This window comes from Prionailurus viverrinus, chromosome D1 (assembly GCF_022837055.1).
Source record: "Prionailurus viverrinus isolate Anna chromosome D1, UM_Priviv_1.0, whole genome shotgun sequence".
Lineage (NCBI taxonomy): Eukaryota > Metazoa > Chordata > Mammalia > Carnivora > Felidae > Prionailurus > Prionailurus viverrinus.
In genome coordinates, this window is record NC_062570.1 from 6,791,391 (window position 1) to 6,814,209 (window position 22,819).

The 22,819-nt window shown below is 39.3% G+C and overlaps 1 protein-coding gene across 2 annotated transcripts in view; it reads left to right on the top strand.

Annotated features, from left to right (window-relative positions):
• The window catches only part of CUL5 (cullin 5), a 96,796-nt gene that overhangs the window by 49,457 nt on the left and 24,520 nt on the right, over window positions 1–22,819 (top strand). For both annotated transcript variants that reach the window (XM_047876735.1, XM_047876734.1), the window contains exons 6-9: window positions 800–945; window positions 1,029–1,109; window positions 21,108–21,201; window positions 22,537–22,667. In XM_047876735.1, the coding sequence (XP_047732691.1) occupies window positions 800–945; window positions 1,029–1,109; window positions 21,108–21,201; window positions 22,537–22,667 (452 nt within the window). The remainder of the gene's footprint in view (window positions 1–799; window positions 946–1,028; window positions 1,110–21,107; window positions 21,202–22,536; window positions 22,668–22,819) is intronic.

Below are 22,819 nucleotides of genomic sequence, written 5' to 3' on the forward strand. Positions count from 1 at the left end.
TTTATACTGTGTAAACTCTGCTTCTGGACTTTTGAAACAGTTGTCTTATAGTGACCTTATTACTATCATTTAACCCATGTACTGTTCATGAGATTGATTTTAAAGTAGTATTTTATTTGATTTTACCCATTTAGTGGTTACACCATGCTGAATTCAGGTTACTTAACCTGAGATTCGAGACTTTCCATAACCATTTGTATTTTTTTTCTTTTTGAGAGAGAGAGAGAGAGAGAGAGGGAGAGAGAGAATTCCAAGCAGTTTTCATGCTGTCGGTGTAGAGCCCAACATGGGGCTCAAACTCACAAACCCAGAGTTCATGACCTTAGCCAAAATCCAGAGTCTGATGCTCAACCGACTCAGCCACCCATGTACCCCTCCACAGCCACTCCTAACTTCCCATTCTACCTGGTCATTATACCTTGACTTGGCCTTGGGACTTTTGTACTTCAGATTATTTGCTTATTTTACTAGCTTCTGTGTAAATTCTAGTTTTCCCTTAAGACTCACCTCAAATCTCATCTCATCTGTGAATAACCATTCTTGACCATCTAGTTAGAAGTCATGCCCTTTCCTATGCAGAAATACAATAGCCGTGTTATCTGTACTGTTTGCCACTTTAGTGCTTTATGCTGTTACCATTTTAAGTCTGTTATGGAGAAGGGTCTTGTATTATATATGTTCTCTTGAGCGTTGTCACAGTCCCTTGCACATAATGACCCCTCACTATTTGTTATTTCAATTATTGTACTCAAAATACTGATTTGAAACATAGAGTAAAATTTTATTTTCTGTTTTTCAGTTAACCTTTGTTCTAATCCTGAGGATAAGCTTCAAATTTATAGGGATAATTTTGAGAAGGCATACTTGGACTCCACAGAGAGATTTTATAGAACACAGGCACCCTCGTATTTACAACAAAATGGTGTACAGAATTATATGAAATATGTAAGTCGGAACTTAGTATATGTGATAATTTCAGGTGTTCTCTTGATATTCTTAAAAATGATTGCTATTTTGCTTCTGGGCAGGCAGACGCTAAATTGAAAGAAGAAGAAAAACGAGCACTACGTTACTTAGAAACAAGGCGGGAATGCAACTCTGTTGAAGCAGTAAGTAATTTTGTGATTATGTATTCTTTGAGATTCTTTGAAGTACGGTAGCCAGGGGATGGCAAATGTGTGGTGCAGGTCTTCTGACTCCTTTCTCTCATCTCTGGCCAACATTACTAATCGAGGACAGTCTCTCCCCTGGTATCCTGGCTTCAGAGGACACCTTATTCAGAACTCACTGTTCTTTTGAACTGACGTGCAAGACGAAATCTATTTGCCATCCCTGCTCCAGGCTTCACTACATTTAATGTACTTAATTTTTAAACAGTGTCCTTGTATTGTTTTTTTTTTTTTTTTTTTTTTCTCTCCACGTTTTTATTTATTTTTGGGACAGAGAGAGACAGAGCATGAACGGGGGAGGGGCAGAGAGAGAGGGAGACACAGAATCGGAAACAGGCTCCAGGCTCTGAGCCATCAGCCCAGAGCCTGACGCGGGGCTCGAACTCCCGGACCGCGAGATCGTGACCTGGCTGAAGTCGGACGCTTAACCGACTGCGCCACCCAGGCGCCCCTGTCCTTGTATTGTTTTATATGCGTATCTGAAGTTAACCATGTTTGTGTTGCAAGTAAAATATGTTCCCTAGAGATATAGTGGATCCTTATAATTCACGATAATTATGTTCTGTAAAGTGGCTGTGATCACTGAAATAGTGACCATGGAGGGTATTTTTTCTTGTTCTGAGAGGATGTTTTCAAACCTTATCTTGTGAGATAAAATACTACTTGATCAGAGAACATCAGTCTTTATATTGTTATTTTGGTGTTTTTATACTGTAATTTCCTCAAAAAAAAAAAAAAAGTGAAACTGATCAGAGATCATAGCCATGCTCTATTATCTGTCCTCGCTGTTTTCTTCTACATGGAGAATGACCTTAACGTGCTGTCCTAAGGAAGTAAGAATCAAGCTTGCATAGAGTCTCGGAAATTGCTCACGTATAGCAGTAGTGTTTCCTGTAGTTCTTTGCAGTCTTTGGGGATGAGGAACTAGATTTAGATTTGCATTCCGGGTGGCGACATTCATGTTTCCCTGTAACCAAACATTTTCAGCTATGGATGGATTTATTTATTTATTTGCTTCTGACTTTTCTTTGGCTCTTCGGTCTTAAATGATAGTCATGTTCATTCTTTGTTCAGAAATCAGGCTGAGTTAGATTTTTTTCCTTTGGTTTTTATGTTTGTCTTTTCATAATATACAGTATGTGTCCTCTTTTAGTGGTTAAAATAACTCTCGTATTGGTCAGGAAAGTGGGCTAATTTCATGGTTATTTGTAGGAATTCTGTGTAGACCTTGAAAGCCAGGCTTGGGCTTCATTCAAAGTGCAGGGAAGGCCAATGAATGTTTCTAAGCAAGGTGCCTCGCTCAGCGCTGTCCTTCAGAGAGAGGACATGACTGGATGAAAGGTTCATTGGAATGGGGAAGAGAGAAGAATAGGAGGTAGGTGGTTTTTATGATCATTCATGCTAGGGTTTGGGAGCACCAGATAGGACTGTAGCAGTGGGGGCATAGCCCAGAAGAGTGGAGAGAAAGGCTTCCCAGAAATGGAACCTGGTGTCTGTGGGTGGGGCTAGATATTAAAGGGAACTGAGTCCGTCGGGTGTTTCTGGGGCTTTGGCCTGGGGGAAGAGTAAGTCTGGATGGTGCAGAAGAAATAATGAGTGAGTGTGAGGAGTTTGAGTTGATCATTGTGCCTGGAGCGTCTGGGTGGGGATGTTGCAGTTTTGTAAGGTAGCATTGTTTTTCTGCTCTGGTTTATACAGCTTAATTTGTATTATATGCATATGAGACTTCAGGAAATTCAGCTATAGATGGTCTAAGAATAAGAGAAAGCAAGAAAAGGAGAATGAGAAAGGCAGAGACACTCAAATACACATGACAGTTTGTATAGAACAAGTGAGCCTCCCTTTCTACTTTGAAACACATACACACACACAGAGAAAAAGTTAAAATAGAAGATGTGAATTTGCTCTTCCACAGTTAACACATAGTGTGAGGATCTCATCAAGCTGAATGAGTCTAGAGTTTAAAGATAAGTTTTTTTGTTACTGTTTTCAACAGAGACCCTAAGTGCAATATAGCATGCTTCCAGAGAAACTGCACTTTATTGGAGATATTGGAGGTCTTTTTGTGTGGTTTGTTTTTATTTTGTTTCAGTTTTCTGCTTATTTTTAAAAATTAAAATATACTTGATTCAAGTATAATGTATATACATAAAAGTGCACAGAAATCTCAAGTATGAATTATCACAAAGTGAACATATCTGTAAGATCACCATAACAAGAATTACCAGCAATTCAGAAATCTGTCATGCCCTCTCCAAATTACTGTTGCCATCTTTTTCTTCAAAGGTTATCACTCTGTTAACAATAGATTAGTATTCATCAGCAACCAATGTGTTGTTTGTACAACAAAATTTGGTACAGAGGACATACCACGTAAAAACTGTAGGATTGATTATAACATTGGGAATTTCAGGCTTAATGCAGATGCATTACTATTTGTATACCTCACTGAGCTGAGGCCCTGATACTGTGTATATAATATTTGTTACATTGCTAATTTACAGTTTCTGTTTTCAGAGAGAAATGATGTGTTAAATTGAAGTATGTTGTGATGGAAGGAACAGTAAACAAAAACTCACCAAGTCCTGATACAAATAAAGTATGAACAGTATTACTATTATTTATTTTTTTGAAGTAGGCTTCATGCCCAGCATAGAGTCCAAGATGGGGCTTGAACTCAAAACCCTGAGATCAAGACCTAAGCTGGGATCAAGAGTCAGATGCTTAACCGACTGGGCCACCTAGGTGCCCATGAGCAGTATTATTTGAATAGTTAGTAAGAAACAAGTCACTTTCCATACTACAAATAATTCAAAGCAGACTTACTGTCCTAAATTCTCTGAGAAGAATTTCTAGAAGTCAGAACATGCAGTGCTATGTTCTTATATATCAAACTATTCTTTTTAATGGAGGACAGTCATAATATAGGGAGAATATATTTTACTGTTACGGTCACTTCATATGGGGTACACAGTAGTGCACTCCAGAATTTAAGATTAAAGTAAGTATGTTTTTGGCACTTTTTTCTCTGTGTAAATTAGCAATTTATTATGGTTAATCAACTTTAGTTAGTATGAATCATCCTCATTTTTTTACACCTGATTAGTTTTTAACATATGCAGGAAAACACGTTTTTGGACCTGTTATTTTTCTATAATAGAGGAACTCTTACCCAGGTAGTACCCAGTTGTGAGGCCAACCCTAATAAAGATGAAATGTACATTCAAGTAATGTTAATATAGTACTAAACAGCTTACTGGATTCTTTCACTGTTTATAAGAGTTTTATTTTGTTACCCTGCATATTCCAAGCAGCTGATGATATCATTTGCAAATGATGATGCTTACTTCTTCCTTTCTAATGTTAATATCTCCTATTTCCTTCAATGGACTAAATCTATTAATAGTTTTAGAAAAATGTTAAATATTGGGGATCTTTGTCTTCTTTCAGTCTTTCATGGGAATACGTCCACATTTTCATCACTAAGCATGGTGTTGGAGTTTGGCATGATGTTTGCATTTTGTTAGGTTAAGAAGTATTCACTTAATCATCTTTTATTATGAATATTATCAGAAATTTGTATACCATAGTCCTAAAGCCAGTATCTTATTTCATGGAGAAACACCAGTGTCCTTTCCACTAAAATCATGAACAAGGCAAGGGTGCCCACTATTTCTATTTCTGTTTAACATTGTATTGTATGCAAAGGTATCAGCCTTTGCACTTAGACTAGAGAAATCAATTGCAGTAATAAGAATGGGCAAGCAGAAGTAAAACTCTAAGTTTAGAGATGATTTGATAGTGTATTTGGAAAACTCCAGACCATCAGTGATATAATTAACTCAAAAAATAAAGCAGTTCAGTAAAGTAGTAGGATGTAAAAATAATGTACCAAACTAATAGTCTTCCTATGCATAAATAATAAATAGAATATAATATTAAGAAAAATCTCACTATGGTAATAAAGAAAATTAAATGCTTTGGAATATAACAAGAAATGTGTGAAACCTGTAGGAGGAAACTTTTTACACACTCAAAGACACAGAAGTAGACTTGAAATATTGGAAAGACTATTCTTTTTTCTTTTTTTAATTTTTTATGTTTATCTTTTGAGACTGAGCTCAAGTGGGGGAGGGGCAGAGAGAGAGAGGGAGAGAGAGAAATCCCAAGCAGGCTTTGCGCTGAATGCGGGGCTTAAACTCACGAACCCGTGAGATCATGACCTGACCCAAAACCAAGAGTCAGTTAACCTAAGACTGAGCCACCCAGACTTCCCAAGACATCTATTGTTATTAAATTCTGTGACTCAGAATTATAAAGATGTCATTTCTTCCCTAAATGAATGTACAAATTCACCATAATTCCAACAAAAATACAACTTTAATAAAGTTAGGACAAGTTGATATGAAAGTTTGTGTGGAAAAATAAACATGTAAGAACAGCCAGGAAAATACTGGTAAAGAAAACCTGTGTAGAGGAAGCTCCATCAGACATAAAACATCTTCTGTAAAATAATGTGATATTGGCACATGAGTGCATAGTGGACCAGTGGGATCGGGTAGAAAGTCCAGAGTTTTATGTGAAAAAGGTTGGATCTCAAATCATTGGGAGTGAAGATAAACTTTTTAAAAGATGGTGATGGGAGGGGCGTCTGGGTGGCTCGATCCATTAGGCCCCTGACTTTTGGTCTTGGCTCAGGTCATGACCTCATGGTTGGTGAGTTCGAGCCCCACGTCTGCACTGGTGGTGCAGTGCCTGCTTGGGATTCTCTCTCTCATTCCCTCTCTCAAAATAAATAAACTTAGAAAAAAAAAAAAAAAGATGGAACAACTCGGTAGCCATTTGGAAAAAGCTGACTCTGTGTATTACAGCATTCAGTCATACAGGTCCTAGAAGAGTTCCTCTTTAACTAACTTGGTGTCTTTTTAACATGACTCAAAATTCAGAGTCAGTAAAAGAAAAGATTGATAAATTTGACTAGATTTTAAAAATTATGAAAAGAACCATAAAGTCAAAAGGAAACTGGCAATCTGGGAAAACATATTTGTGACATATATCACAAAGAGGCGTCTTAGCCCTGCTATATAAAGATCTTTGAAAAATTGAGGAACAAAAAATGAGTAAGAACCTGAAAGAAAAATATTGGAAAAAGATACAGAGAAATCACAGAAATATATACCTAATAATGGCCATTAAACACAGAAAATACTCAAACTAGGGGTGCCTGGGTGGCTCAGTCGGTTGACCATCCGGCTTTGGCTCAGGTCATGATCTCACAGTTTGTGGGTTCGAACCCTGCATCGGGCTTTGTGCTGACAGCTTCGAGCCTGGAGCCTGCTTCGAATTCTGTGTCTCCTTCTCTCTCTGTTCCTCCCCCACTCATGCTCTGTGTTTCTCTCTCTCCTTCAAAAATAAATAAAAATACTAAAAAAAAAAAAAAAAAAAAAGAAGATGCTCAAACTCATTCTTTTTTTTTTTAATTTTTTTTTTTTTAACATTTGTTATTGAGAGACAGACAGAGCATGAGTGTGGGAGGGGCAGAGAGAGGAGGAGACACAGAATCTGAAGCAACCTCCAGGTTCTGAGCTGTCAGCACAGAAACCCTATGCGGGGCTCAAACTCACAAACCGCGAGATCATGACCTGAGCTGAAGTCGGATGTCCAACCAACTGAGCCACCCAGGCGCCGCTCAAACTCATTCTCACAGGAGATTTCCACCTTATAAATATAGAGGGAAATTGATAATCACTATTAGACAAATATCACAGTAGTAATTGTAGAAAAGTTTCACTAATGGATATTAAACTTAATGGCCAAAGTTTGAGGTGAAATGGACTACTTTAGTAGTTTCAAAGTATATTCCCCCAGACAGTTACTAAGGGAAAAATAGTAACTTTACCATGGAGAAACCAGGAGACCTTGTCTTTGTCAGGTGATTAAGGTTTACATTACCAGTAATAGGACATATTGACATGATGTACCTTGAGAGGATGCACTGAGAAGAGTACCTCATTTCTGTGGTATTCTCATCAAAACTTGTAAAGTGCCAAGATCAAGGGTGCCTGGGTGGCTCAGTCGGTTGAGCGTCTGACTTCAGCTTAGGTCATGACCTCACAGTCTGTGAGTTCAAGCTCTGCGTTGGGCTCTGTGCTGGCAGCTCAGAGCCTGGAGCCGCCTTTGGCTTCTGTGTCTCCCTCTGTCTCTGCCCCTCCCCTGCTCATGCTCTGTCTCTCTCTGTCTGTCAAAAAATGAAAAAATGTTTAAAAAAAATTTTTTTTTAAGTGCCAAGATCAAAAAAAAGAGACCGAGGAACTGCCCCAGCCCAGGGGGCACTGGTGAGCGTGTAGATAAGATGTAGGAATAGGGAAGAGACCTTAGTGGGAGCACGGTGAGTTTAGAGTAAGGTCTGTGGTTAGGTGATGTAGTGTGCTGTTTTCGTGGTTGTGATGGTTGTGCTGTAGTTATGTGTGGGACGACTGTTAGGGGAAATCGGGTAAGGAATGTGTAGGCGCTCTATGCTCTTTTTGCAACTTTTTTGTAATGCTAAAATCAAAATAAAATGTAAAAAAAAAACAGATTATGAAGAATGCCTTTTTAATTTGGAAAGCATCAGTGGAGTTGATCACATGGCATTTTCCTTCATTGAACTAATTCAGTAAACCACATTTAACAGAGTTCCTAACGTTACACCATTCTTCCATTTTAGGAATGAACACAAAGTTCCATTTTTGTAATGGATAAACATTTGTACCCCAAAGGGATTTTGACATATCCTATGTAGCCAATAAAGTTACTGCCAGGATCTTCCTCTCAGTTTCTTATGTGTAGAATGTTTAAATGTTAAGTTTATTGTATAACAAGAATAATATCTTTAGGATCCTTTGGTAGATTTATCCTAATTCAACTTTTACTTGAAATTGCTTGTCGTTAGTAAAGCAGATATGACAGAAACGAATCAGTGGAAAGTTAGTAATGCTGTGAGTTATTTAGTTATCACAACATACAGATGCCCATACACAAAAGGTGGGGAAAAAAGTGGAGAACAGTTGAATTCTAGATTAATATTTTTGAACTAGGATAACTCATTTTGAGCTGAAATCTCTAGGCCAGAGGTTTTCGATGGAGGTAACATCTACCTCTAAGAAGCATTATCCAAATTTGTGGAGGGTTTTTTTGGTTGTCACAGTGATTTTTAGTGAATGGGGTCAGGAATGCTACATGTCCCAGTGCTCTGGTGGTCCCACGTAAAGATTGGATCACATCCCAAAAGTAACGGTCAGTGTCCCACTGGCCACTCATGTAAGGGAGCATCTTGTTTATGCTTGGGTCTAAAACTGAATTTTATTTTACGTATAAACCAAAATATTTTTGCATGATATTAATAATACACTTTATTTTCCAGGGATAATATTATTGTATAAATTGGGGAAAGATAATATTTTTATTGCTGTTTGGCATTTAAAAATTTTTTTACTGTCAGAAACTTCCGTCACTTGTAGTGGTACTGCTCATGGTGTCTGAGTCACCAGCATACCTGTGTGGGACTGCATTTCTAGTTGTCGCATTCCCAGCAATGCCACATACAGATGAAAGTATCTGACTGCTCTGTTGTATCTTCTCATTTGGTTGTGCCCAAGAATTTACAGGTTGAAATACATACTGACTTATTATAAAGAACTTTCCTTTGATGTCTGCTGTATATTATGATTAGAGAGTTATATCAATGGTTTTGAAACAATATAGGTAAATTTCATGTCAGGATTTGCTGTATAAAGGGCTGTTTGGTCTGAAAGCTTTGGGAACCAGTGCTTTGGTATTGGAGAGCCGTGAAAGTTGATGACTAGGGGATCAAAGCTGCACTTGGGGAAGATTCATCTGCCATGGTGTGTATGACCTTTAAAGAGGCAACTTGCAACTTTTGCTGCAAAAAGCAACTTGCTTTTAGTTGTTAACACTGCAATAAAAGGTTTTCAACTAGGTACGTGATGATAAATGAATGGAAAGGAAGGCATGTAAGAGACATTTTGAAGGAATAGTTGAAAGAAATTTTATTTTATTCGTTTATTTTCAAGTAAGCCCTATGCCCAGTGTGGGACTTGAACTCATGGCCCCACGATCAAGAGTTGCATGTTTTACCAACTGAGCCAGACAGGCATTCCCTAAAAGACATTTTAATAACCTGTAGGATGACTAAAAGATGTTGAGCCTGAGTTATTAGAATAATCTGACAGTAGAGTCAGAGGGGAGCTAGTTGTGAGAGTCCTCTCCAGTTTTTAAAAGATTGTATACTTAGAAGACTCCAGGGTGTTTTAAGTTAGAATTTTGGGGAAGGCAGTGTGTATACATAATAGAACCCTACTTACAAAGCACTTGGTGAAAAGCAGTGAAAAATCATTGTCTTCAGTGTCGGGTATGTAATGATGAGTTACAGCTTTTGTTGCCTGGCTCTGAACTAGAGCTTTTTCCACTGGACTGCTTTTCTTCCAGTGGGATGGCCCGTGGGATAAGGGTAGACATTCTACAATCTGAGGACTTGTTCGTTTGTTTGTTGGTGAATATGCCCTGGGTTTATTGAGGAATGGGATCCTGTAGCTAGAGATCACAATCCTCTAGATTTTGTTTTGTTTTGTTTTTTTCATTAGACCATTTGAATGTGTGTTTACTGAGCACTCAGTTATTCAGTAAATATGTAGTTAGTCTCTGTTACTGATGAGGGAGGAGAGGGAGTACCTCATGGACGAAACAAAGTCCTGCTTCCTACAGAGTTAACATTCAGATAGTGAAGGATGTATAAAGACAAGTAAACCAGTAAGTAAAAATGACTTCTAAAGAAGTTTTATTCAATTTATTTTAAACTAAAAACAAAATACACTTTTCCTACGCTTAATCCACTGCCTCTTGCAACCATCAATCTGTTCTCTGTATCTATGAGTTTGGGGTTTTTTTCTCTTTCCCTTTTCTAAGATTCAATGTATGAGGTTAAGCATTAGTTCCTTAAACATCTGACTCAACCTCAGCTCAGGTCTTGATCTTGGGGTTGTGAGTTCAAGCCCCACGTTTTTGTTTGTTTTTAAAGATCCTACATATGAGAGAATTCATATGGTGTTTATCGTTCTCTGCCTTATTTCACTCAGCATAATGCTCTCAATGTCCATCCAAGTTATTACAAATGACAAGACCTTATTCTTTTTATTGGCTGAATAATATTCCATTGTGTATATCTGTGTGTGTGTGCGCGCATGTGTGTGCGCACGCATATACCTATATGCACGTACACACACACCAGTTTCTTTACCTTATTCATCCATTGATGGATACTTAGGCTATTTCCATATCATGGCTCTTGTAAATGATGCATTGAATAGGAGGTGCATATGTCTTCTCGAGTTTGTGTTTTCATTTTCTTTGGATAAACACCCAGAAGTGGAATTGCTGGATCATATGGTAGTTCTGTTCTTAATTTTTCGAGCAACCTCCATAGCGTTTTCCATAGTGGCTGCACAGTTTACTTCCCACCCACAGTGCACACGGGCTCCCTTTTCACCACAGCCTCGCCAGCACTTGTTATTTCTTGTCTTCTTGATACTGGCCATTCTGACAGGTGTGAGGTGATAGCCCATTGTGGTTCCGATTTACATTTTCGTGACGATGAGCATCTTTTGAATGACCTGTTGGCCATCTTATGTCGTCATTGGACGCATGGGAAGATCTGCCCATTTTTCACTCTAATTGTTTACTATTCGCTGTTGCGTCGTAGGAGTTCTTTGTGCGTTTTGGATACTAGCTCCTCGTCAGATAGGTGATGTGCAATGACTTTCTCCCATTGGTAGGTTGTCTTTTCATTGTGTTCATGGCTTCCTTTGCCGTGCAGCAGTTTTTTAGTTTGGCGTAGTCCTGCGTGTTTATTTTTGCTTTTGTTGCTTTTGGTGTCCTATTCAAAACAGTCATCGCCAAGAGCCGTGTTAGGGAGCTTATCACCCATGCTTTCTTCTAGGAGCTTTCTGGTTTGTGGTCTTACATTTGAGTCTTGAATCCATTTTGAGCTCATTTTTGTGTGTGGTGCAAGAGAGTGGTGCAGTTTCCTTCATTTGTGTGTGGCTATCCAGTTTTCTCAGCACCATTTGTTGGTACTTGGTTGTCCTTTCCTCGTGTGTATTTCTGTCCTTTCCCCATTGTATATTCTTGACTCCTTTGTTGTAAATTAATTGACCGCATAAGTGTGGGCTTATTTCTGGGCTCTCTTTTCTGTTCCGTTGTTTCTGGGCTCTCTTTTCTGTTCCGTTGATCTGCGTGTCTGTTTCTGTGCTAATACCGCACGATTTTGATTACTGTAGAGCTTTATCATATAGTTTGAAGTCAGGGAGATGATGCCTCCGGCTTTGTTCTTCTTTCTCTAGATTGCTTTGACTATTCTGGGTCTTTTGTGGTTCCCTACAAATTGTAAGATTGTTTGTTCTTTTTCTGTGAAAAATACCACTGGACTTTTGATTGGGATTGCATTGATTCTGTATATTACTTGTAGTCTCATGACATCTTAACACTATTCTTCCAACCTATGAGCACTGAATATCTTCCTATTTCTTTGTGTGTTTTTCATTTTGTTTCATCAGTGTCTTTCAGTTTTGAGTGTATAGTTCTTTTACCTCCTTGGTTAAATTTATTTCTGGGTATTCTTTTTGGTGCAGTTGTAAATGAGCTTGTTTTCTTGATTTCTCTTTGTGATAGTTCGTTATTAGTGTAAAGAAACATAACAGATTTTCGCATATTAACTTTATATTCTGAAACTTCACTGAATTCGTTTATTAGTTCTGACAGTTCTTTGGTGTTGTGTTCTTGGTTTTCTATATTAATGTCCTGTCATCTGTAAATAGTGGTAGTTTTACTTCTTCCTTTTGTTCAGCCCTGTCTCAGCTGTTGTTTGTCTCTCAAATCTTTGTGCTTGTCTGAGCTGCTGTTTATGTATATTCCCAGTAAAGGATGTGTCAAGACCTTACAGTGTCCCAGGATAAGCGCGTCTCTATAACTAGAATAATGCTGTAGAAAGTGAATTAGCGCCAGTAATGCTTCTGCTGTCGCTTTTGCTTTATGGAATGTGGTCAAGGAAGGTCTTTTTCAGGGAGTCACATTGGAACTAAGACCTAAGACCTCGTGAAGATCTGGGACAAAGCTTTCTAGGTGGAGGGAAGAGCCAGTGCGAAGGCTCTGAAGCAGGAACAGACTTAGCCTGTGTGAGGAACAGAGGTTAAGAAGGTTAGTGTGGCAGGTGAGGGGCGGTGAGTGACCCAGATGGAGGAGAGAGGGGGCAGGAGCTTAATGTGGTGGGAGGCCATTCTGGGGGTTGAAGCAGAGAACTGATGTCCTCTAATTTTTATATTATGAAAGGGCATTTGGTTTGCAGTGGGGTATTTGGATCACACATTATATCAGGGGGAGAGGTGTCGTTGGCAGTAGAGCTGGATATATAAGTGGAGGGATTCAGGATGTATTTTGGACGTAGAACTAGCAGGTAGGTGCTGTTACTCTTTTATAAGTGAAGAAAATGAAACTCAGAGACAGTAGACGTTAGCCTCTGATAGCTAGGAAATGGTGAAGCTAGGCTTCTTATAAAGTCCATTTCTAGATCCTGAGTTCCTAAAGATAATGCTAAGCCCTTTGGGGGTGTATAAAGAAGAGACACAAAGTTTGATACATAATTTTGAATGTACGTATCACATATAACACAGGTGTAGTTAACTCTCTTGGTTGCAAGGAGCAAGAACCCATCTCAAACAAAAAAGGCAAATGTGTCAGTTCATGTCAAATCCAGTGTGGAAAGTACAAGGAGAAAACTAAAATGAAAGGATATCTGGATTTACAGACTTGGAACTTTGTGAGAACTTTCTAGGTACATATTGTTCTCCTGGTCTGCTCTGTTATCTTCTGCAGCTGGCAGTCTTTGTTGTTGTTGTTGTTGTTGTTGTTGTCGTTGTTGTTGTCGTCGTTGTTGTTGTCGTCGTTGTTGTTGTTGTCGTTGTTTTGCTGTTGAAGCAGGGACCCTGAGAGCTGCCAGCCTGGCCTTCCAGATTGTGACTGAAAGAAGATAAGAGGCTGGCTCCTAGGTTTTAATTCATCCAGCTTGAGGTGCGGCCACCAGCTTGGATCACATGCTTTTGTGTGTGTGTCGTTGCACACGTGTGCGAGCGTGGCTCAGTGGCAGCGTGTGTGTGTCATGGAGGAGACTGCCTTTGCCAGAGAACAGCCCTTAGAGCAGCTTCTGCTGCGTGCAGTTCAGGGGACACCTGGGATGTCATCCGTCCCAGACGTGCTGGCTGCTGAGGGCCGTGCGAGTTGTGCTTGGAGGAGCGCCGCCCAGTCCCTCTCACTCCCGTGATGCGCGCGGCTCTCACCAGCTCCCTCTCCCTTGGGTGGTCCTGGGACACATGAGCCGCAGCCCGTTTGTAAAACCAGGAGAGGGCCTTCAGAGCTGCACCGCTGGAGAGATGCACTTGACAGCAAAGAGTGAAGCGTGAGGGGCACCTGGTGACTCAGTCAGTTAAGTGTCCGACTCTTGATCTTGGCTCGGGTCACAATCTCATTGTTTGTGGGATCGAGTCCCGAGTCGGGCTCTATGCTGACAACACGGAGCCTGGAGCCTGCTTGGAATTCTCTCTCTCCCTCTCGCACTGCCCCTCCCTTCCTTGCATGTGCGCTCGCACTCTCTCTCCCTCTCTCTCTCAAAATAAATAAACGTTTAAGAAAAAGAAGTGAAACATGGTAGAAAGGAAGGAGAAAAAGCTTAAACTAGGATAAATTTAACATTTTTCCTATGGCTATTAATATTTTGGGTGATTGTCCGACATACCTTGGCATTCCCTGAGGGCACTCAGTTAGTACTTATTATGCACTTAAAATATGTTAGGTCTTGGGGCGCCTGGGTGGCTCAGTCGGTTGAGCGTCCGACTTCGGTTCAGGTCATGATCTCACAGCTCGTGGGTTCGAGCCCCATGTCGGGCTCTGTGCTGACAGCTCAGAGCCTGGAGCCTGCTTCTGCTTCTGTGTCTCCCTCTCTCTCTGCCCCTAACCCACTCACATTCTGTCTCTGTCTCTCTCAAAAATAAGTGAACATTAAAAAAAAAAAAAATTTAAAATATGTTAGGTCTTGTGCCAGTTGTGGGTAATAGCAGACATTTGCTTCCTGTCTTCAGATGGACACTAAAATAAAGTGGATTGTTTGTACAGCAGTGTAATGGAGTAGAGAGGGGACTGGTGGTGGCAAGCCTTTGAGGCAAAGATGGTGGGGGGGTGGCGTTAACAGCGGTTAGGGGTGTACGTGTGGCCACCATGTGAGGATTTCGATTCCCTTGTTGGCATTTTACCAGCTGTGTGCTCTTTGGCAAGTCATTCAACCTTTGTCATCTGTGTTTGCTTAACTGTAAAATGGGATAATACCCACTTGTGTGGTCAAAGTTTAATGAAACACTGTGCCTGGCAGGTGGTTTTTACTGCCGGGGCTCAGATTTGGAGAAAGTTGCTGATTCGAAGACAGGAGCTATTTTACTGTCCATACAAAACACTGATTTAAAAAATTAGCAACCAGGCCACAAGTCGTAAATTAATAACATTAAAGTATTTGTTAACTTTCACTATTTTCGTGTATTAAGGGTGATTGCGAAAAAGTGAAGGTAAGTCTGACTCTTCGTCGCTCTGTGTAGTCATGTAAATAGTTGATAAATGAAGCAAGTACTAGTTATAATGGTAAAATAAAGAAATCTTAACCAAGCTAGAAAGGCCAAGGGAAATTAATTTTGAGAATAACCTTCCACGCATAGAATGAATGAATTCTTGAATATGTTACCTTGTATGGTTAAAGACCTTATAATGATAAAGTAAAATCTTAAAGTGGAGAAACCTAGGATAATTTTTAGTTCATCCCCTACTTTATAGTTGGGCTGAAGCAAATTATTACTTGTACAGATTTACGTAATGAACGAAAGAAGAGCCATTCTTGTTGCTTTGTACTAAATTTCAGTGAAGTGGAATTAAAGTTGCAAATTGAATACCGCTAAAGGAAGACTCTCCACGCCGCTTGGCTGACCTGTCCCGCCCTCCATCCTCATTCAACAGGTCCTGAGTGCCTGCTGTGTTGCATGGCAGGTGCCATCTTTGCAGAGTTTTGCTGTAGAGGAAGGTAGAACACGGAGCACATTCATAGTGAAAGTGTCGCACCTTGCAGACCTCTGGGGAGAGATCTGTATGGATTTAGAGCTTGTGTTCATCTCAGGCAAAATACGCGAGGTGATGGCACCTGGCAAAAAGTTGTGTTCCTCACTGAAGCTGGCAAAAGGAGACGGAAAGTGGGTACAAGGTGAGAGGGATGGCTTCCCACTCTCCATTCAAGGCAGATTTTTCAGATAACAAGTAATATATGGAGGGTTGACTCTGTATGTAGTATTTTGGTAAATGATGGCAAAGAAATACAAAAGAGGAAGAACATGATCTATGCCCTCAAGGAACTGATGCTCTTGTTAAGACTCTTTTACAAGAAGGGGAAAACTGTCAAGCAATCTCCCTTTCTTCTTTTTGCCTATGTAAAATAGTGTTCTGAAGGATTTTTCATCACATAGGGATTTATACCATAATTAATCTCTTTTATTTAAAAAAAAAGCCTTGGGGCGCCTCGGTGGCGCAGTCGGTTAAGCGTCCGACTTCAGCCAGGTCACGATCTCACGGTCCGTGAGTTCGAGCCCCGCGTCGGGCTCTGGGCTGATGGCTCAGAGCCTGGAGCCTGTTTCCGATTCTGTGTCTCCCTCTCTCTTTGACCCTCCCCCGTTCATGCTCTGTCTCTCTCTGTCCCAAAAATAAATAAACGTTGAAAAAAAAATTAAAAAAAAAAAGCCTTGTTATGAAAGTTTTTAAATATTTACAGAAGTGGAGAAAAGAGTAATGAACCCCACCCCCGTACCCAGCCCCTAGCTTCAACCGTGATCATCATTTTGTTATATTTACTTGGTCATTGCCTTTTTTGTTTTCTTTCCTTTTTTCTTTTCCCTTCCCTTTCTTTCCTTCCTTTCTTTTATCATGTCAAAGAAATTTATGATGTCCTGTATATTTTACTCTATATGATACAGAAGTTCATTATAACGTTCTTTTTCATGCCTGTATGCACTTAATGATACATACCTAGTCAGTATACCTAACCAATTCTCTAATGATGGGCATTTTCATTATTGTCATTACTATAGTTTATTTCTTATGAATAGTACTTCCTAGGACATCCTTATATGCCTTTGTCGTTTTAACACTTTTATGCACACACATGTGGCGTTCTCTTGGAATGGAATTTACTAGAAATGAAATTGCTGAAGCAAAGGGTATGCACTTTTACAAATCGCTACATGATACCAAACTGATCTTTGGAAATGTGGTGATTCTTACTCCCATCAACAGTGCGCCTGTTGATCTTTGCTTATCTCGCTTTTGTCAATCTGTGGATTTTGACAGTTTTCCTGGTATTATAGACTTGAAAAAATGTTTATGTGTATTTAAAAATTATTAATGATGGGGGGGCCCGGGTGGCTCAGTCAGTTGAGCATCTGACTTCGGCTCAGGTCATGATCTTGCGGTCCATGAGTTTGAAGCTCTGTGCTGACATCTCAGAGCCTGGAGCCTGCTTCAGATTCTGTGTTTCCCCCTCTCTCTCTCTGCCCCTCCCCCACTCATGCTTTGTCTCTCTCTCTCTCTCTCTCAGTCAAAAATAAGTAAACATTAAAAAAAATTATTAAAAAAATTTTTTTTAATGTTTATTTTTTTTTGAGAGACACAGAGACAGAATGTGAATGGGTTAGGGGCAGAGAGAGAGGGAGACACAGAAGCAGAAGCAGGCTCCAGGCTCTGAGCTGTCAACACAGATCCTGATATGGGGCTCACACCCACAAACTGTGAGATCATGACCTGAGCCAAAGTCGGGCACTCAACCGACTGAGCCACCCAGGCACCCTGAAAAAAAAGTAAAAATTATTAATGAGGCTAGACGTCTTTATTCTTATTATGGACCGTTTTTATTCTTTTGTGAGTTCAGGCTAATTTTTTATAAACTTTCACCACTTTTATTATTTTACTTCTTTATTCAGGAACTATAGTATCATTATTTCCTATATCTGATGTTCAGTCCTCTTCATAATTTTGCCCTAACCTATTTTTTTCACTTAATACTGTCCAACAAGAGTCATGCTACTCCAATAAAGAATTTCTTCATTATTTTTTTAAAAAATTTGTTAACATTTATTTATTATTGAGAGAGAGAGGCAGAGCATGAGCATGGGAGGGGCAGAGAGAGGGGGAGACACCGAATCTGAGGCAAGCTCCAGGCTCTGAGCTGTCAGCACAGAGCTTCACATGGGGCTCGAACCCACAAACTTAGAGATCATGACCTGAGCCTAAGTTGGACGCTTAACCAACAACCATCCATGTGCCCCAAGAATGTTTCCTCATTCTTACATTTTTTTCTATTCATTTTTTTTCTTGGATTCATTTTCAAGCATTTTTTACTTGTTTTCTTAATGTTTTACTTTATACTTTTTCTCTGCCTGTTTAAATCCTCCAGAATCCTATGGTCCGTCTTGTGATAAAGTCCCCACAAATTCTCTAGCCTTCATCAGCTTCCTCTTACTTGAAATCCCACTGTACCTATTTTTCCCACCACTAGATTTAGTAGCAAATTATAGGCTACTTTGTTGTGTTACTTATCAGGCACCAGCTGTGTGTGAAGCCACAAATACATATCTGTGGACAAAACATAGTCTTTGTCCTTGTGAAGTTTATAGTGTAACAATGATGCCTTTATTTCTACATCTTTGGTTTATTAATGAGTTGAACTTCTTTTAATGTACCTCTATTATATATGAATTATACACAAATTTTTAGATATACACATACATGTCCCCAGATGGGTTATAAGATTATTGAAGATACAAACCATGTTCTATACTTCTCTCTCCCTTAAAGCACTTAGTTCTCAGCATGTAGCCATTATTAAGTATATAATCGCTCTGTTAATGTAACAGAAGTTCTAGATAGTGGAGTCGCATACAGCCTCATATTACAAGACCTCATGAACTAACTGTACAACATTTGCAAGTTACTCAGCCTCCGTAAGCTTGTTTCCTTATGTGTTAAATATCTGTTTGATAAGGTTGTCATGTGGGTTAAATAAGGTAGTGTATGTGAAGCATTTAGCGCAATGCTTAACACAGAGTAGGTGCTCTTGGAAAGATACCCCTTACTATATATATAGTTAAACCTCTCAAACTAGAAACTGCTTCAGCAGACTTTTATTTTCATAACTATCTTTCATCTAAGCAGTTACCAGATCCTGTTCAGTTTTCTTCAATCATCTTGTCCTCTCCTTTTAATTCTCATTATAACCCACAATAAGAAATACATTATGTATTGTGGCTTAGTATATACTGTGCTTACTTGCACATATCTGAAACCAAAGTTCTATGAAATAATACTCGCTGTTATTATGTACGATGCACTCTGCTTTTTTTGTTGTTGTTCTGTGTTATTTAAAAAAAAAAAAAGCTGCTTACAGTCATTGAAACCTTTCGCAACAAGGGGCGCCTGGGCGGCTCAGTTGGTTAAGCATCCATCTCTTGATTTCGACTCAGGTCATGATCTCATGGTTTGTGAGTTCAAGCCCCGCATCAGATTCCTGGCCCAGTGTGGAGCTTGCTTGGAATTCTCTCTCTCTCCCTCTCTCTCTGCCCCTCCTGCAAAATAAGTAAATAAACTTCAAAAAAAAGAAATTTCTTTTCACAACGATTTGCAACACAGGCTGGACTTTAGGAATTTGCAGGAGTTGGACTAACTTCACTTGTATTCAAGTATAAATTTTCAGTGAAATAGAAGATGGAGAGGGGAGCCTGGGTGGCTCAGTCGTTTAAGTGTCCAGCTCTTGACTTCAACTCAGGCTATGATGTCACAGTTGGTGAGATCAAGCCCTGCATCGTGTTTGTCAACGCAGAGCCTGCTTGGGATTCTCTCTCTCCTCTCTCTCTGCGCCTCCTCCGCTCACATGTGCTTACTCTCTGTCTCTCAAAATAAGTAAACTTTTATAAAAAGCAAAATGAAAATGGAGATGAAGTGACAGAGGCTTGGAGCTTATTTCGATTGCACTTTTTCTCTTCTCCGTTACATGTAGTTAGACTTACCTCCTCACAATCCGCCTTGCTGCAGAGGGTGGGCGTGGTCAGCTGTGCGCATCACAGAGCTGGTGTAGTGTGAGACTACTCAGGAGTTGGGGCAGAGCTTCCCCGCCTGGGCAAGGCAGAAATTTCCCCACCACCTTTGTGTGTATTGTTTTCTTAGGAAATTGGCATACATGGATTTTAAAGTTGTTAGCGTGATTCTCAAAAAGGGACCTGAAAAAAACTTTGTATTCAAATTTTTTTAAGATTTAAAAAGTAGTATAATGAATCCCTCTTGCCTAAATTCAGCGTCAGTAATTATGAACATTATGTCAATTCCAAGGAGAATTTTCAACAAAGAGCTTTTAAGACACACATAATTCCCTTCCTCAGTACGGATGCATGATCTTCATTTGAGAAGATTTGTACCAGTCATCCGTAGGGTACCTTGCTTTACACGACCTATTCATTTTAATTGAGGCCTGCACGAATAATAAGTAATTCTGTGACACGAAGGAGCAGTGGTGGGGGTGGGGTGGCTTATGTTGAAGACTGACTGGAACACTGGACCCTGGCCATGTTCCTTGGAATATTACAACAGCCTCCTTGACCAGACTACTCTTGGGGGAGTAGAAGTTCATTGCATTTATCCTCTGTTTAAAACCTTTGATTCTTTGTTCCCTGCCCCGCCTATAGAATAAAATCCCAAACTGTAGATTTTCCTTCATAATGTGCCTCCAACTACCTTTCTAGTTTTCTCTTCCACTGTTTATTTCTTACCGTATCCAGCTTCTTATTCCTAGAATACTCAATCCATTTTGGACTTGTAGTTATTTTTCAGGATTCAGTTTAGATTTCATCTTGTACACGAGACCATTTTAACTACCCCAGAAAGAAGTGCATAGTTCCTCTGCTTGTTTTTGTTTGTTGGGTGTGTGTGTGTGTGTGTGTGTGTTGCCAGTTAACTGAGTTGTTCTTAGTTTATGTTTGCTTTCTTCCTCGCCCTTAAGTAGACAGTGACCTCCTCCATAGCAGGGGTTATACCTTAATCTTCGTCTCTGAACCACTTCTTGGATGCCTGCACACAGTAGGCATCTCGTGGTGGTTGGTTGAATGGACGTATTCATACTTTCAGAATTTTAAAATCTAATTTTAACACATGTTCTCTCCAGATAAGAAGAATTCATCACTTTATTTAATTTTTTTTTCATTTTGTTTTGTATATGTTCCAGTTTTTTTCCTTCCCTCCTTGGGGGGCTCTATTCAAATTTCTTTTATTTATTTATTTATTTATTTATTTATTTATTTATTTATTTATTTATTTTCAACATTTATTTATTTTTGGGACAGAGAGACAGAGCATGATCGGGGGAGGGGCAGAGAGAGAGGGAGACACAGAATTGGAAACAGGCTCCAGGCTCTGAGCCATCAGCCCCGAGCCTGACGCGGGGCTCGAACTCGTGGGCCTCGAGATCGTGACCTGGCTGAAGTCGGACGCTTAACCGACTGCGCCACCCAGGTGCCCCTCTATTCAAATTTCTAAAGAGAACATAAGTTCTGTAGCCTTTTTCTTAGGTGTAAATATACTTTGGTGAACTAGAATAGAGTATCCACCTTCAGCGTTCCTGTAGCAAAGGTAAGTAAAGTCTGCTTTCGGTATGCTCAGTTTTTTGCTCTTGTTGTCGAACAGTATGATCTTACGGGGCTTAGAAAGCAGAGTGGAGTAGATTTGTGCTTATAATCGCCTTGACCAGTTCTTGCTGTATTTCAGCTCATGGAATGCTGTGTAAATGCCCTGGTGACATCTTTTAAAGAGACGATCTTAGCCGAGTGCCAAGGCATGATCAAGCGAAATGAAACTGAAAGTAGGTAAACCATCACATAAAGTTCTCATAATCTTTTAAGAGGTATCTTTGAAGCGAATCACTTTTAATAAGTTTGCTATTAGATTATTCTTTTGTATAGAGGTATATTTGTTACGGTAATCTGTGCTTAAAGAAAATGGTAAGATGTTTAACATATAGAAGGTTGCAAATTTGCATTTTAAACATTCTCCCCTTCCGTATCAACGTGCAGGGGAGGGGGTTGGATTTCAGCATGTCCTCAAACCGTAGGACTCCTGCTTTTAAAGGCTAATTTAAATGGTAAACACAGGGATAGGAAAGAACTAGGCATTTGACTTCTGGGTGGGACTTCGTGACAAATATTTTTAGAAAGTAAAATAACATTCCATGTTAATGCTCTTCATCCCTCTCCCCTAAAATATGTTACAATTTAAGATTTCTGCAAGTACTTTTTTTTTTATTATTTACATGTTTTCTTAATAAAGGTATATTTGGGGAGGTTGCAAGTACATTACAACCAAAAGGAATATGGTAAAAAAAAAAATTACCTATATTTCTACTACGTAGAGATAACAACTTTTAACACTTTGATGTATTGCTCTCCGGATTTCATTGTGTATAAAAATCTCCAGCTGCATTTAAAGTACGTATTTCAGCTCACCTAGGTTCATACACTTGTTAATAGTTTCGTAGTAGAAAGCTCATTGGCATAAATGAAATATTTGAATCTTTGTATGCCAAGCTAAGTAGAGTTCTATCTTATCCGATCCCTGTTGGACTCCCTTCAAAAGGATTATTTAGTCGCAGTTTTGTGCAGCAAGATTTTTGCGAAGGTCAGTGAAACAGTATAACATGAAACAGTGCTTTCATAAACTGAAAAATTCCCTATCAATGAGTGCACTTTTATGTTATCCCTAATACACTTTTTTCTTTTATAATCATTACTCTGATGATGTGAGTTTTTTTGCCACTTAATGATATGGTGCTATGAATTTAATATTGTGTCTACTTTATGAAATAGGCTATTACATAAATTTTTGTGCTTCTTAGAATAAAAACTGTTCTGTGGAATTGAAGGTCAAATGATTCACCTTTTAAGAGGAGTTAGGTTTTGTGCTGTGTGATCACTTTTAATTTGAGTTTCCTTTAAAAACAATTTTTGTCAGAATGTAGATCAAGAAGTTCTAGTACTTATTGTAACAACTCCTAAACTAATTGTACCTACAGAGTACTATTAAGGTTCTCAATTTCCAGCTAATATTTCTCCATACTTTTCCTATCATAGGCATTCTAGACCAATGAGAAACTTTATTTTGATGGATGAGGTGATTTCATGAGTGTGTTGTGTCCTTTCAGAACTACATTTAATGTTTTCATTGATGGACAAGGTTCCCAATGGGATAGAGCCAATGCTGAAAGACTTGGAGGAACATATCATTAGTGCTGGCCTGGCAGATATGGTAGCAGCTGCTGAAACTATTACTACTGTAAGTTTTTTCAATGGCGAGGATGAATGTGTGTCAAGGTTGTTTTTTAAATGTAAGATCGGGTATTTAAAATAGTGATTGATGGCAAAACAGTAATATTGGAACATCTTTTAATATCGAGAAAAAATTTTTTTCGGAGAAGTCCCAAATTT